General features: G+C 43.8%; 2 protein-coding genes across 4 annotated transcripts in view; one reads left to right on the plus strand and one right to left on the minus strand.

The window, feature by feature from the left end:
• Window positions 1–9,536, minus strand: part of smoc2 (SPARC related modular calcium binding 2) — a 22,996-nt gene extending 13,460 nt beyond the window's left edge. For both annotated transcript variants that reach the window (XM_032522259.1, XM_032522258.1), the window contains exons 1-5: window positions 9,190–9,536; window positions 3,255–3,417; window positions 1,187–1,293; window positions 873–972; window positions 5–37 (exon numbers count right to left, since the gene is read on the minus strand). In XM_032522259.1, coding sequence (XP_032378150.1) covers window positions 5–37; window positions 873–972; window positions 1,187–1,293; window positions 3,255–3,417; window positions 9,190–9,264 — 478 coding nt within the window. In that variant the 5' untranslated portion in view covers window positions 9,265–9,536. The remainder of the gene's footprint in view (window positions 1–4; window positions 38–872; window positions 973–1,186; window positions 1,294–3,254; window positions 3,418–9,189) is intronic.
• A 2,120-nt stretch (window positions 9,537–11,656) lies between these two features.
• eif3s6ip (eukaryotic translation initiation factor 3, subunit 6 interacting protein) overlaps window positions 11,657–15,441 on the plus strand; it is a 7,212-nt gene continuing 3,427 nt past the window's right edge. Inside the window, exons 1-8 of one of the 2 annotated variants that reach the window (XM_032522255.1) lie at window positions 11,657–11,837; window positions 12,185–12,227; window positions 12,317–12,527; window positions 12,641–12,720; window positions 13,002–13,063; window positions 13,182–13,251; window positions 13,360–13,433; window positions 13,774–13,945. In XM_032522255.1, coding sequence (XP_032378146.1) covers window positions 11,784–11,837; window positions 12,185–12,227; window positions 12,317–12,527; window positions 12,641–12,720; window positions 13,002–13,063; window positions 13,182–13,251; window positions 13,360–13,433; window positions 13,774–13,945 — 766 coding nt within the window. In that variant the 5' untranslated portion in view covers window positions 11,657–11,783. Of the gene's footprint in view, window positions 11,838–12,184; window positions 12,228–12,316; window positions 12,528–12,640; window positions 12,721–13,001; window positions 13,064–13,181; window positions 13,252–13,359; window positions 13,434–13,773; window positions 13,946–15,441 lie in introns of those variants that run through there. The other variant, XM_032522257.1, reaches the window with a different exon arrangement.

Here is a 15,441-nt window from a genome sequence, read left to right on the forward strand (position 1 = left end):
CCTGGCTCTCTTGTAGTAGCTCTCTCTTGTTTTGAACCTGCAAAGCAACATTTAATTAAAAATTTACAACCACAGCTTTTTCATGTTAACCTTAATAATAATAAAATGTATAAATCTTCATCTCCTTCGAGAACTGGCCCAAGTCTTTGAATGAACAGCCACTAGACTAAAGGACTGAACCACAGCGGGAAACTTCTTTTCTGTCTTTTTAATTTTCAAATGTTATTAATTTATTTGAAGTTGCTCCAAACACTGCATGCCAGTGGAGATGTATTTTCTGACAGTTTAGATTTCATGTACACAGCTATGATTAAGCAGCTGGCAGTTACAATACTAACTATTGCTGCTACTACTGGAGCTTTTTCACTATTGAGACAGCAGTGACTTCCGAGGCAGCCCCACGGAGACGCATTGGGAGGACATGTGGCTTTGGTTATTTGATTGTTTGGCAGACGCCATCCTCTGAGAACACTTACATTCCTTACAGTTTAACTTTGTTGCTCAACTCTGCAGCACAGATTTCCTAGTCGGCTTATTTACACAGGCAGCACCCAGCCTTGAGCAACGCTTAGTCCTCGGGTGGCCCTCAAACCCTCAGTCCAGTCACTGACCACCTTCCCACAGGACTGAAGATTACACCCCCCGCAAACACAGAATGTCATGCTTTGCTGTGTTGAATTTGATATATCTTCATGGCTTCACAATAATACAGAAACCGCATTCTAGTACAAGTCAGCGTACTATTTAAATGTTATGTGTCATAAATCGGGTTTATTGTTAACAAATGAGATGCCAGTACTAGTGCACTGAACTGCAAATATAACATACATTACTGTATACATTATAAGACATTTTGCTGGGATTTTACCTACCTTGGCATCTAGGTTTTTTATTGGCCACTGCTGAGCCGCTAATGGGTCGGCCATTGGGGGTGACACACCAACAGTATCCAGTGTAACTGTGGCACTGAACCTGTAATCAAAACAACATGTAAACACATATTCAGCACAAGAAATGGCATATATAAGATTGAAAAATAAAGGGAAAGTGTTAATAAATTAATTCATTGCATGCAGGAATTCTTGCAAAAAGTGGATACGAAAGAGTTAGTCTTTTCTAATGGGGCTTTCTCAGTCTAGAGCCTTGCCTCATATTCAAAACAAGTATCATTTATGTGTTATGTTACCTCACTATATGTGCCATCAGGGTTGCACACAGGCACAAAGACCTGCGGGAAGAGCTTCTTAGCCTGCTGCTCTGTGTACTTCTTCTCTGCTACACATCTGGATGTATCTGAGGAGCACCACAAATCACCACAATCACGACACATCACAGAGACCCATGATTCAACCCACAGCTCAGCTTTTTTTCTTATGCTGCACAGCTACAAAACCAACATACTTTTAAAAAGCCAGCAGAAGATGTTGAATACCACAGAATGGTAGAAAAATGCAAGGAAAGAGGTGAGATGGAGGGGAAACAATTTCGGAAGCGGCAGATACTTGTGTGGCTGGGAATAGAACCAGCACCCTGGGTCCTATTAGAAGCAATTGAGACAAGCCTGCACAGTGCCTGGTGGTAAAGCCATTACTGAGCGAGGCAGCTCGTGCTGCTCCTGTAGAACATTCCAGTCACCCAACAAAAGGGCTGATGCACGGGGAAAACCTGACCCTTCCTTAATGTCTCTGAGTCTGTCTTACTCTCCTCTTAAATCCCGACGTCTACTCATTTCAGCATGAGCTGTCCTCTAACTGTGTTGTGAATATAAATGTGAGTCAGCAACGTTTTACCCATGTGCACCTTAAGTCTTTTCACATCCCTCTGTCGAAGCCATGGCTCATCCTGTCATTCCACAGCTGCTTCATCTCACCTGGCCAACACCAGCACCAGCTGTGCAAACTCTCAGGAAATGTTGGGCGGCGATGGGTTTGATGGTAACTTGGTGGGACACATTTAGTTGCCTCGCAGGGCCTGACTGGCTGGCAGGTTCAAATCCCATTAAAACAATGATGCTAAGTCGAAAAACGTTTACCAGTTTGGTCAGGAGGCTGAATGTCGCTGGCATGGTTACCAGTAGATTGACCGTGTCTGTGTGTGTGTGTGTGCGTGTATCACGGTCACTGGCGTGGGGGGGGAGACAAGACGCTGGATGTTCCAGATGGATAAAAACAGCAAGTTGTGGAGCTCTAAAGTTAGCTCCAGTGGAAAAACCCAAAACCATCGTCCTTCTCTTGGGGGCTCCGACTAAAAAAGCTGACTGGAAAAAATGACAGGACACTTGAATCATACGAACGCAGTGATAGAAAACAAATGTGGTGCCAGTCTCACCATCCTTAAACACAATCCCATCTCTGTGCTTTTAGGCCAGACCGGCCCTCTGGTTTACTTCGGCTGCTGACTCGGCTGCTGCTGCTGTGTCTTTCACCCCGGCCGTCCAGAAGCAGAGGGGGGTCCGAACTCTTATAGACCCAGCGTTATTGACGCTTACAATACGACTTTCATGGATTCTCGTCCCTTTCAGCTTCCTAGCAGGAATCCTCTATTCTGTGTCGCGGCCCTGTCCGCCACATCCAGATGTCCGCTTAGAGACGTTACCATAGAGACTCAGAACGAGCCTAAAATCGTGGAATGCTTTTCCATCATATGAGCCTTCTTTTTAAGCAAATGCTTACGCTCACGCTCCCTGCAGTAGTGATCTAATATTGTAATGTGTAAGAATGGGGCATTGTCCCTAGTCTGTAGAGCGATGAACTGGCGGTATAGAGTTAGTGAGCGGGGCAGGGGTGAGAGGGTTCGGAGCTGCACCATTGGGGTGTATGGGTGCTTCCTTCCAACAACGGCCAACAATGAGGGAGTCTGTGAGCCGCCTGACCTCAGCGGCTCTCCTTCCCCTTTTGCTTTTCATCTCGGTCCCATACATACATCTTTACATCTAGTATTATAAAAAAGAGACCATTAATTCTTCGTATTTATTTTTCATGAAAACCTTAAACAAAAACAATGACTGCCACTAAAATCTAATTAATTGGAGAATTTTGACAAATTGACATGGGTTTTCTTTATCAGTACAAATGGTGTGAAATGGTCAGCAACCCCCAACCCCCCTCCACTCTCTCACTGTCAAGCCCACTCATCCTCCCAGCACTCAAAGAATCAATTATGCTGAAATGAATTTAACCCGCAAGTTTCTACTGTGACCCCCTCTGCGCATTCGAGAGCGCCAGGCGGCGCTGAAGAGTGACTCATGACCTGACCTTTGCATTGCCCTCGAATGACCTCCAGCTGGGGGTCACGGCACTTGGCTCGGAGGAACTCGCAGCGAGATGTGAAGGTCCTGCCGTCGGAGGCGCACAGGGGCTTGCTGGGAGCTCCGGTGCATTCCATGTTGCACTCCTTATCCTGATCCACTCGCAGGAACTGCAGAAGCAAGAAAGCAGGAGATAAGCAGAGAAAACGTCTAAATGAACCATTTTGGGGGGAATTAATGCACCAAAAAATTCGAAACTTCACAACAGCAGGTGTGATTCTGGTGGGATTTGTGAAGTCTAGGGGTTGGAGCTTGTGTAGGGACACTGCATTTTATAAAAACAGACTACCACATCAAAAAGTCAGTCGCACAACAGGTACCACTACCTCTACCAAAGCCTTAAAAAATTGTTGATTCTGTTTCAAAATGTATCAGAATGTTCAAAAGCAACATCTTTAATGAATACACCGGAAAGCACTGATGAACAGTGCAACGCACAACTATAAGGCAGTGTCACTACAAGTCTGTCAGGGTGCAGCCGTGCTTTGTCTTTGTCTAAAGGGCTGGAGAAGACTCAACTGACTCTTACTCTTTTCTTTGTCTGCATGGGCGTTCACCTGGAATCACTCCTGAGGATGTTTTACTCAGCCACGAAAAAAGAAACAAGACTCCTGGCTGAACGCACAGGATCACCTGTGTCAATGCCACCATTGTATCTGCCACCGTGGTATGAAACCCCCTCGCCAGGCCACACAATGGGGCGGCGGCGGTGGTGAGGGGGGTTGGCAACAAGCTGTGACTGCTACAATGAATGAAAAGACAGTGAATGATAAAGTGGCTGAATAAACGAGATGTCAGGCAGCTTTGTGCTGCTACAGTGTGAGTTTTCATAAAGGTTGCATGATTCATTCAGTTTGGGGGAATAATGACCTGGGCTGAGTGGAAAAAAACAAACTTTATAACCATGCCTATGCAGGTGCTGTTTTCACCATATCCAAAGATAAATATCTTTCTGGACTCTCTTTGTCTTCTCTTGTTTAAAAATATTTGTACATATGATTCAGTTTTCCTCTTTTCTTTTATGCTATTTTTTGTTTGGTTTTTAGTGATTGCACGGATAGCTACAATCTGTCTGAATGCCCTCTCAACTATTCACAGCAGACACACGGACAGACACACTTTCCCTCTTTCACTCACACATACACAGACACTTATCAGTCTGTGGCACATAGCAGAGATTCAAAGCCCTCAATTAAAGCTGAGCCTGTATCTGTAGTGAATTATCAGAAGAAATGGCATTGCAAGTGACAAGATAAAGAGCAAGAAGAAAAAACACAGAATCATGAAGGGGGTGGGATGAGCCCCAATTTAAAAAAAATTGTTGTGTCTGACATCTTACAAATGAAGTGAGAGATGAGGTTTGGTGGCAGCCCACTGCAGACGAGCAGGGCTGCATGCACCTGGAAGAGGGTTGGCAGGGTTCGCCCTGGGCCAGATGGGGGGGTGGGGGAGGGGGGATACATCCCACTCTGTCAACCCTGCTGCTCATAAATCTTATCGGGGGGGGTCGGGGTCCGAGAGGAGAGGCCCGTTCAAACACATCGGAAGAGGAGCCGCAAGGGAGGGAAGACGAGTCTTTTGGATTGAATGACATTTTTCTAAAAACTATTTTCTTTACAAACCCTTACTCCACAGGCTTTTAAAAAAGTATCCTGGCACTCCAGAGCTGCTTGCGTCACAAGAACAGCCTGTGTCCAAGTCTCAACATTCATCTTTCTACACAGAAAAATGGAAAATAATCTCTCTTCCTCCTTTGGGAATAACAGAGTATGAATGGTAAATAATGTCTATTTCCTGTGGCTAAAGGGAACTAATTAAGTAGTGCATTTATTTTGTGCAAGGCAGACTTACAGTGTAGTCTACGTATTTATCTTGGGCGTTTGGGACCCCCCAAAAAGTCCCAAGATAAATCTGAGGGGTCATCAGATAATAAAAAGAATAGAAAAAGGGGTAAGAAAGTCTAAAACCTTATATTGCTATTTGGGAATTATTTTATGCCCTTATTCATTAGCAACAGAAGGAAGATGACAGGAAATAGGTAAGAGAAAGAGGTAGGAATAGCATGCAACTAAGGTCCCAGGCTGGATGTGCTTTAACCCTAGGCCACCAGTTAGCCCCAGCTACTAGTTTTTAAGCTGCTAACACTTTCAAATTTAACAATCTGAGAGATGAAATCCATTTCACGTCAACATTAAGGCCTTACTCTGTAAAGGTTGGGTATCACTGGTCGATAGTTATGTGGTTTTGACACTGCAGAGGATTTTCTATTAAAATGAGCTCTTTTCACTTTTAACTTAATCCCTGACACAGTTTGCATCACTGAATTCGAGAGGGGTAGGTTGGAGGACTTATTTACTCAATGGGTTGGAAACATATGCCACATTGTCTCTCATCAACTAAGAACCTGTTACCTAATGGGATCTTTAGAAGAACTACTGTTATACTTAGAAATGAATAGTTATATAATAATTAAAGAACAATAGTGGGGTACTCTAGTTCTCTTTCTACAGCTAGTCATGTCTTTGCCCTCTGTATAAACTGGGGATGTAACGTCTCACTGCCCCTCCTAGTTAGTGTCTCTGAGTTTTTGGGATTGTTCGCACCATTTCATCTAACTGACAGTCTCCCGTCGGTACCCTCCCACCCTCTACTCCTGTCCTCCCACACTAGTTAGGACATCCCTCTGCAGCGGTGACCTCCTCTCACCCTCCACTCTGTCGCTCACAGCTCACCCCTTCACATAAAGTCCAGCAGGCGTGACAGGCTGTTTTGACGATGGTTTTTGCAAAGACTGCAACCTTCCAAAGCCAGTAACTGCTCTGATAGCGTCGAAGTGCATCCAGCCATGCTTGGTGGTGGGCCGCCAGCCTTGCCATGGCTCATGCTGGCCACCCCAGTGCTCACACTACACCAGCATTATCAGCATCAGCCCCTGCAAGCCAGCAGACTGACAACCCAAACGGAGCCATTCAGCAGCCCAGCTTCCTGCTAGATGTCCACTGTACAGCACACAGCAGAGCGCCAAGTGCCTGCAGGTTTACAATAAAGCTCCAAAAACATAGTGTGGAAAAACAGTTAGCCATGAAATCAGCCACCCATGAAATCAACCACCCAGATTCACTATCAGACATCCAAGTGTTTTTTTTTTACAAAGTCACAGTTGGCCACACTGAAGCAGGAGAACAAATAAGATGTGAAAGCCAGTGAGAGGAAGAAGCATCAGAGACTGGGGTTGTGCTAATGTTAGCTAGCTGTCTGCTGCAGATCTCTGTGTGTTTTGGCCTGTGGTGATGGATGGGCGAGGCCGCAGCAGAGCCCCGACATTCCCCTGACATTCCCCTGACATTCCCCTGATGTCTCATTCTAGCCTCTCCAAGCCGGCACCATCATCATGCATCAAGCAACCGGTGGGGAGTGATGGATGGCCTCCGCCTCAGCTACATGCAGCATAAGCTTCCACCCTGATTTATCATAAAGGAGACTCATACAAGACAGAACACATATTGTGACTCAAACCCATTTATTGCTCAAGTGCTTTTCTTGTCTAATTCCAGACAGTTGACTCTCACTTTCTATATTTTTCTTTCCCTTCATGTTGCTCTCTTTCCTTTCACGATTTTTGTTGTTGTTGCATGATCTCTCTTGGAAGATGCTTTTTGCATCTGCTCAAATTATACAAGAGGTTGGCAATGGAACAAGAGACAGGCGAGAGAGGGCGAGTCTGGTTGAGTGTAAGGGAAACTTCTTTTTTCCGAGACCAACCATTATACAAATCAAATCCTATTACCTCCCCCTGGCTCCACAGCATTGTGGGATTGAATGGAGTAAGGAGGAGGCGAGCCTCCAGCAGAGTGCGCATTGTAGGCCGATAAGGGCCCTCTGGGCTGGAAGGCCCCAGCTTCCAGAGCCCAGAGAGGCCCCTCACACCTCGGCCCTGCAGGGTCAATGGGGGCCACAGCTGTGAGGCGTGGCAAACGTGTTAAATGGCCTTGGCGGGAGTTTCCTGCGTGGATGCAAGGATGCAAAGGGGATCATTAGTTTCCAGCATGATGGAAAGGGAAGAAAGGGACAGCCTTTAACCAGGCTACCAACTCAATCAAAGGAAAATTTAATTGGTGTGAAAGATGTTAAAAAGAAAGAGAGCTGGTGTGAAAGGCCACTGATAGAAACCCTCTCTGAGCAGGTGCACAATTTCATAAAAGCATAGGGGGAAATGGAGCCCATATATTATCCTAAAATTGCTTTCCCCGAGTTTAAAAGAGAGGCAGCAAATGTTCTATTCCCCCTCATCTTTTCACACACAATTTCATACTTCCATAGACCATGGAAAAGTCTGCCTCATGAATAACCTGGGCCAATATCCCATATATTTAACTGCCTATCCGACCTCAAATATGCACAAAATATCACATGGAGCCGTTTTCTTCTTGACATTAACAATAACCTCTCCTGTGTCATTCATACAATGAGCTATGAATCACTCACAAGTCCACTGCTCCATGTGCTATTCCAATAAAGGTCTAACAGCCACAGTGGGAAGGTCGGACACAGTTACCACTAAAACATGCAACGAAATGGAAACCTTTCTCATTCTTACCGTCATGTCCAGAGCACAGTGGATGCTGTGTCATGTCTGAAAAATTCAGTTGTATCTGTGTAACCTTTACATCAACTGTTGGGTAAATATTATTACCCTTGAAATCTCAATAAAGAAACATTCATATCATCAGCACTCATGCTGTGTGTGTGTGTGTGTGTGTGTGTGTGTGTGTGTGTGTGTGTGTGTGTGTGTGTGTGTGTGAATGTGTGGATCATGGTAAAAAAATAATTCAGAGGGAGCATCTGTTCAGCGTAACGCTTCCTCCAACATTCCACAACTCCTTAGTGCCATCAGGGAGGAAGGATCTCCGACCCTTCACCTGCAGGTTAACGACTCATGGTCATTTGTTTCCAATTGGATATTAAGGCATCCTCACCCGGACCATAAATAACGGTTCTGGGGGAGGCAGCTGTCACATCAACCTCTAAATCAAGGGCTGAAGCCTTTGACAGTGCACATTCCGATCCCTATTATTACTCCTGTATTAGCCTACTGTACCTGTACTTGATCTTGGCCATGAAATTTCCTCCATATGTCTTTATAGATGTGCAGTTTAAGGTCAATGGATAGGATGCACTGCTCTGCTGCTGCTGTCCTGCTGCTGTAAACAATGCCATGTGCACGGTGCAGCAGACCTGCTGACACTGGCAGAGTAGCCGCCACAGAGCTGCTGGCACAACAAGAGTGAGCAGGACAGAGGCAGACAAGACCCTGGCAGGCAGGTAAAGGCACTAAAAACAAAGCGCATTGGCGCTGCTAACAGACCAGTGACCTCCCCACAGGCAAGCCCGCAGCGCTGCCTTCTCAGACACTCTGTGCAGAGACCCTGAAAAACGGGGACACGGAGTATACACACAACTCATGGAGAACCCAGGGACCTCTTCTTCTAATGCAAACCTCTACCTGGGGATCTATAAAGTTTTAAACTCAATCTTAAACTCTGCCAGATATAACCATATTTAAACATGTTTCACAGCCTCTTCTTTTGGAGAGAAATTATCTAAAAAAAAAAAAAAACAGTGTCAGCATGGGTCATAACGCTGTTAGGATGGATTTAAAATGTTGTCTTGTGTTCATTATAGTAAGTATTTCTGAAAGTTAGAGGAAGATTTGTTCATAGTTACAACACATGACTGACGTAAAATTGAATTAATTTGCCACACGGTGTCCTTTTGGCCGACATATTACGCATGGAATGCACAAGCATATCCTTCACTTTAAACCGTACTTTTACAAGTTAATAGGAATGAGACGTCTTCTGGGAGTTATGAGCTCTTCCTACCGTGAGAGCAGAGAACTTCTGAGCGCGTCCAGCGCACAGCAGACAGAGGAAGACCAGCAGCGGACGTACGCGCATCCTGACGCCGTGTGGCAATGAACTCTCCAAATTACGCACGTCCAAATGTTACTCTGTGTTGCCTGGACTTCACCAAAGCACAAAAAAATGTCTTTGGAAGAAGTCAAAAAGATTTAAAAATCCACAGTAGTCCTTGCGAGAAAAAATATGTCGTGTTGGAGAGAGGGGGTTGCTGGTTTATTTCACTTCGTCTCCTTGGTTTCTTCTGCCAAACCGTTGGTGTAGACACTCTCCTTAAGTCTGGCAGTTCGATAACCAAAGCCCCCCACCCCCCGTGTCCCTGACCTTTTCCCCACCCTCGATGTCTCTTCTCCCTTTTTCCCTCTCTTCAATTCGACTTTTTACTCCACACCCCCTTCCTCCACTTGAATTTGTCGACTAGATCTCTTATCGGATGCAGGCAGTTCCCTAGCCGGTGGGTCGGTAGGTGTATGTTTAGAGGGACTCCGTCTGCTGCTGGTAGCTGGGGCAAACACGTCAGGTAGACTTCTCATTCACCTTTTTTGCATTCCCTTCAAACCCACAGCAAGAAATCCATTTTTTAAGAGGACCTATGTGATGTTCGATTGGCAAATTGAGGAGGGGATCAGACAGGCAACTGTCTGCTGGGAGGGTCAGCACTAACACACACACACACACACACACACACACACACACACACACACACACACACACACGATTTTCTCAATTTTCTCTCAGCCGCACACACGGCCCTTCAAGTTAACACAGTACACAAAGAAAAACGATACAATCTGGAGGTTGGCTTCTAAAAGCAAATCAATTAGCAATAGACCCTTTAGATTGATTTAAATCACATACTACACGCAAAGCAGTGCACACCAAAATCATCTGAGTAATATTAAATGATTCTGTTAAATGTTGAAGCCTGATCTGGAGGGACACGATCAATTTTGCGTTTCTTTTTGATGCTCTGATTAACTTATCTTTTGACAAGTCCATGGCATGAATGTACAGCTGAGCCTTCTTCATTCTACAGAGAGCAGCACCCTGCGACTATAACGCCACCTCACGGTATTCACAAGTTGGTACAAGCTCTCAGCCCACTCTCCATGTTGACCTAATGTCATCACATCAACCGTTTTCACTTTTGTATTTACTTTAAATTCCGTGAGCTGCACTAGTCCATACCACCAGGTGCATTAAAAAAATGTAATCTAATTTTACTAGCTTTATGCCTTTCTTTAAGAGTTTGAGCACACACTTTAGCATTCATAGGCTGAAACACAAGTTGAGGGGATATTTAAATAGCATAAAAGTAAAGCCAAACAATAGTGTTGCTTCATAAATATCTTAAACAGTACGTTTGGGACGCTGGTTGTTTGTCTTAAAACGTAGGGCATTTCAACTTGTCATGGTGTGAAAACTGCTGCATTGCAATCATTGCTGGAAGGAAGCAATCATTGATGAACTGCTACAAGTTAACATGTCTGTGACAGGAACGATAGTGTTATCCAGATATATTAGTCAGATATATTCAGAAAGTAAAGTCAAGCAAATCAAAATAATGAAGAGACGAGACTTCTCCAGCAACAGCAGCGTCTTATGTGTCTTTTGTGGCAGTTTGGAGACAATTTAGCCTAACATTTTTTTCTTTGATGTACAAATGTAATGTTCTTGGTATGTATTGTTCTTCAAAGAAAGGTCCACCTAAAATGTAACTGGAATACAAAAAATGCAACTAACACATTTAACACTAACACAAGGTTGCAACGTTAAGGGAACGTTCCCCTAACGTTTGCTAAAGGTTGCAACGTTTTCGGAACGTTCGCCTAACGTTCTCTAAAGGTTGTAACTTTTAGAGAACGTTAGGGGAACGTTCCGAGAACGTTCGCTGTAACCAAAAACGAACGTTCCCGGAACGTTAAGAAAACCTTCCAATTAACCAACAGACCACCAAACTACAACCAAAACAAACCTTCAGGGAACGTTCCCACAACCAAAAACGAACGTTCTCAGAACGTTCTGGGAACCAAAAATTGTTAGCTGGGTTGGCTCCCAGACCGAGCCATAAAGGGAAAGAGGTTGTGATCATCTCTTCTGTTTTAAAATCATCCATGCTTACATAAACTCAATTGCCCATCAATTTCTTTTTATCTATACACATACATGCAATGCAATGATCAAAAAAACATTACATTACAGACAAAACAAAAAATACAACAACACAGAAATGTGTAGTTAGTCAGAGGTTTCAGGAAAAAAAGACTACATTATCCACAATGTTAATACTTTTCTTGTTATCTAACGTTTTAAGAGACTTCAATTCAGATTTAAATTCTATGAGAAAAGGTATAAAATTAGGACATGAGTTAGACAAATTCTGCTTGTGAATCTAGAATTTTGCATTTAGAACACAATTGCCCATAATGCTTCAATGACTTCCGTTTCATCCGCGTCACAGCTTCTTTCTTCCGCTTCCAGTCTTCTCTCCAGCGACAGCTGCGTGGTTTAGCGGCGTTAGCTAACCGAACAAACCTCGTTTTTCTGAGCTCGGGATAATGTCCACCACCACCACCCCCGCCGCCGCCATGCCATACCACGAGGAAGAAGAAGTCAGTAGACATTTCTCCTCCACATATTTGAATGCTTTTTTGATAATAACAATGACACGCTTGGTAGCGGTAGCCAGTTAGCTAACGTTAGCTAGCTAGCTAGCTAGCTTTACTCCACCGGCATAACTGTAACGTTAGCTAGCTTTGATGAGCCAGCATGATATTAATGATTGGTGTAGCCTTGTTTCTGACGAGAAAGCAACCCTAACATCACCGTACGTGTAAAGTAATGCAGTTATGTGAGGTAGAGGATAGCGTATGTGGTAGACGTAGCTAGCTAACTGTTATGATGACTGCCTGATTGACTGTACATTAGTAACAAATGCCTCTCTGCTCTGTTTCTACAGTACGACCCGTACGCCTACACAAACGACTGCGACCTGCACACCGGTTAGTATACACAGAAAAATGCATCTAAACGTATGATGTCACCTTCCAGTGTGTTAGAGACTCCTCCTCACTCTCCCTTCTCCTGGCAGGTGACCCTAAAGTAGACCTGGCCTATGAGAGGCAGTATGAGCAGCAGACCTACCACGTCATCCCAGAGGTGATCAAGAACTTCCTGCAGTATTTCCACAAAACCACCTCGGACTTAATCGACCAGAAGGTTTATGAGCTGCAGTCCAACCGTGTGTCCAGCGAGAGCATTGAGCAGAAGATCTACGAGATCCAGGACGTCTATGAGAACAGGTAAACCTCTCCCCATGGTGGTGGTGTCGCAGCCTTTAACCGAGCCGTTCAAGCTGTGTGTGTTTGTGGGTGATGAGTATCTCTCATACCTTTCATATTTTGTTCCTGTTCAGCTGGAATAAGTTGACTGACCGTTTCTTCAAAAACTCTCCCTGGCCAGAGGCGGATGCCATCGCATCACTCGTTGGCAACGGTGAGTTTCTCATCTGTCCTGTTTTTGCCTTTGTGCCGACATAACACCATAATTTCTTTTAGGAAAAGTTGAAATTTGATAAAATAAATGTATTTTTGCCCAATAGTTTTCCACTGATTTTAGCTGATACTTATATAAGCAGCTCAAAAGGTAATTTGGTTTTGTTGATGGGTTCACAGTTTACAAGACAGGTTGAACAGGTTTTACAGTCTACTGATGAAGTTCATCCCTGTGTAGTTCAGTACTGTTTCATGTCATTGTTTGCGTGTTATCTCCTACAGATGCTGTGTTCCTCATCCTCTATAAGGAGCTGTACTACAGACACATTTACGCTAAAGTCAGCGTGAGTAATTGCTTACTATAAACGCTTCATCAATCTCCCTCTTGATTAATAAGAAACCTGCAAAATGTATGAAAACCCCCAGTAATTTGTTGTGAAATATTGTTTTCATGATCATCAGGGGGGACCAACTTTGGACCAGAGGTTTGAGTCGTACTATAATTACTGCAACCTCTTCAATTACATTCTCAGTAAGTTACCAGAACAGTCCTTACGTTTTCCTCTCATCTGTAGTTATCAGTGTAAAGTAACTCCTAATGAACGACGAGTCATATGAGAATGGTTGTCATTGTAAACAGATGCTGATGGCCCCGCCCCCCTGGAGCTGCCAAACCAGTGGCTCTGGGACATCATTGATGAGTTCATCTACCAGGTACAGTGCATTATATTCTTCTTTTTTTTTTTTTTTTAATTTATCCTCATTTCCATAACAAAAACATAAACGTGAGTAAGAATCTGATAATAATAATAATAATAATAATAAAAAGGCCAGGTCAAATAGTAGTTGCCAGTCATTTCTAGGGTTGTATACATCTACAAGAATGACCAGATGGATTATATCAAACATGACTTTCACACGTTTTTCTACGGTTATTTTTTTTGTGCTTATTGAAATGGCCCGCATGGTTAACGTCACCTATCTCACTGCTATCTTATGGCAGAAATAAAGCAGGGTGAACGCCGATATGGGAATGACACTATTCTGCCTATAGTTCCAGTCCTTCAGTCAGTACCGCTGTAAGACGGCAAAGAAGTCAGAGGAGGAGATCGAATTCCTGAGGAACAACCCAAAGATCTGGAACGTCCACAGCGTCCTCAACGTTCTCCACTCCCTGGTGGACAAGAGCAACATTAACCGCCAGCTAGAGATCTACACCAGCGGAGGTAAGGGAGATACTTGAAGGAATTTGTTTGTCTTCCACCTTTTTTTCCATAACTAAAACAAGAAAATGAGGAGATGGCGTTGACGTCATTAGCAGCTAACTGTGACCATATCAACATGCAATATCGTTGACAAATAAAGACAAGGCTAAAATGTTGTTTAAAAAAAATAAAAAGTTTATTTTCGTCACCTCTCACTAGGGCTGAATGATTTTGTGTTTTAGCATCACATTGCAGGACGTTGCGATGTTGACATAATCCTTTTTTACTGCTTAATAGAATAGTAAACTTTCACTGTTCTCCCTTTACATGATTATTACCGGCCGACCCTTCCCCTTTAAGACAGGTAGCCATGTGGACAGCGTGTGTATGTGACGTTAGACCGACGGGGTTCATTGTTATGGGAAGTGAGGATCTCCGTGTGTAATATAGTGCCGTAGGCAGCAGCTGCCTCTGACACAGTGATGTCATAGTTACGATGGGTAGTCAGTGAAGCTACAGTAGTCAGTGTTTTATGTTCGCTGCAAATACAAACTAAATCACCTGATTAATGCAACATAATCTCAACGTCTCCCGTCCATTTCCCTCCGCAGAAAGCTGCGACTAGCCAGGCTAAAGCTGATTTAGTAAGCTTAAAGAAACAAGCAAAAAGCTGCTACTAGCCAGGTTAAAGCTTATATAGTTAGTTTAAAGAAACAAGCAAAAGGCTGCTAACAGCCAGGCTAAAGCTAATATAGTTAGCTTAAAGAAACAAGCAGAAAGCTGCTACCAGCCGGAATAAAGCTAATATAGTTAGCTTAAAGAAACAAGCCGAAAGCTGCTACCAGCCAGGCTAAAGCTAATATAGTTAGCTTAAAGAAACAAGCAGAAAGCTGCTACCAGCCGGAATAAAGCTAATATAGTTAGCTTAAAGAAACAAGCAAAAGGCTGCTAACAGCCAGGCTAAAGCTAATATAGTTAGCTTACAGAAACAAGCAGAAAGCCGCTACTAGCCAGGCTAAAGCTAATATAGTTAGTCTAAAGAAACAAGCAAAAGGCTGCTAACAGCCAGGCTAAAGCTAATATAGTTAGCTTAAAGAAACAAGCAGAAAGCTGCTACCAGCCAGGCTAATGCTAATATAGTTAGTCTAAAGAAACAAGCAAAAGGCTGCTAACAGCCAGGCTAAAGCTAATATAGTTAGCTTAAAGAAATAAGCAAAAAGCCGCTACCAGCCAGGCTAAAGCTAATATAGTTAGTCTAAAGAAACAAGGGGTCCGTCCGTCCCAACTAACGTCACGGTTCGGAGCCGCAACGCTGGAAACGTAACACTAATCTACTACAGAAGTCTGTGTCTGATCTAACGTCATTTCCACTGATTGAATTGTTCTTGGATACACAGAGGTTGTTGCTAGTGCGCGTGACATGCAGGTCTGATCAATTTATCAAACTAACGAGCCCCGCTAGTCAACCACAACCTGAAATGTAGAGGAAGCAACATGCCGTCACTGTCATTCACGTC

Source organism: Etheostoma spectabile, chromosome 8 (assembly GCF_008692095.1).
Source record: "Etheostoma spectabile isolate EspeVRDwgs_2016 chromosome 8, UIUC_Espe_1.0, whole genome shotgun sequence".
NCBI classification, from domain to species: Eukaryota; Metazoa; Chordata; class Actinopteri; order Perciformes; family Percidae; genus Etheostoma; species Etheostoma spectabile.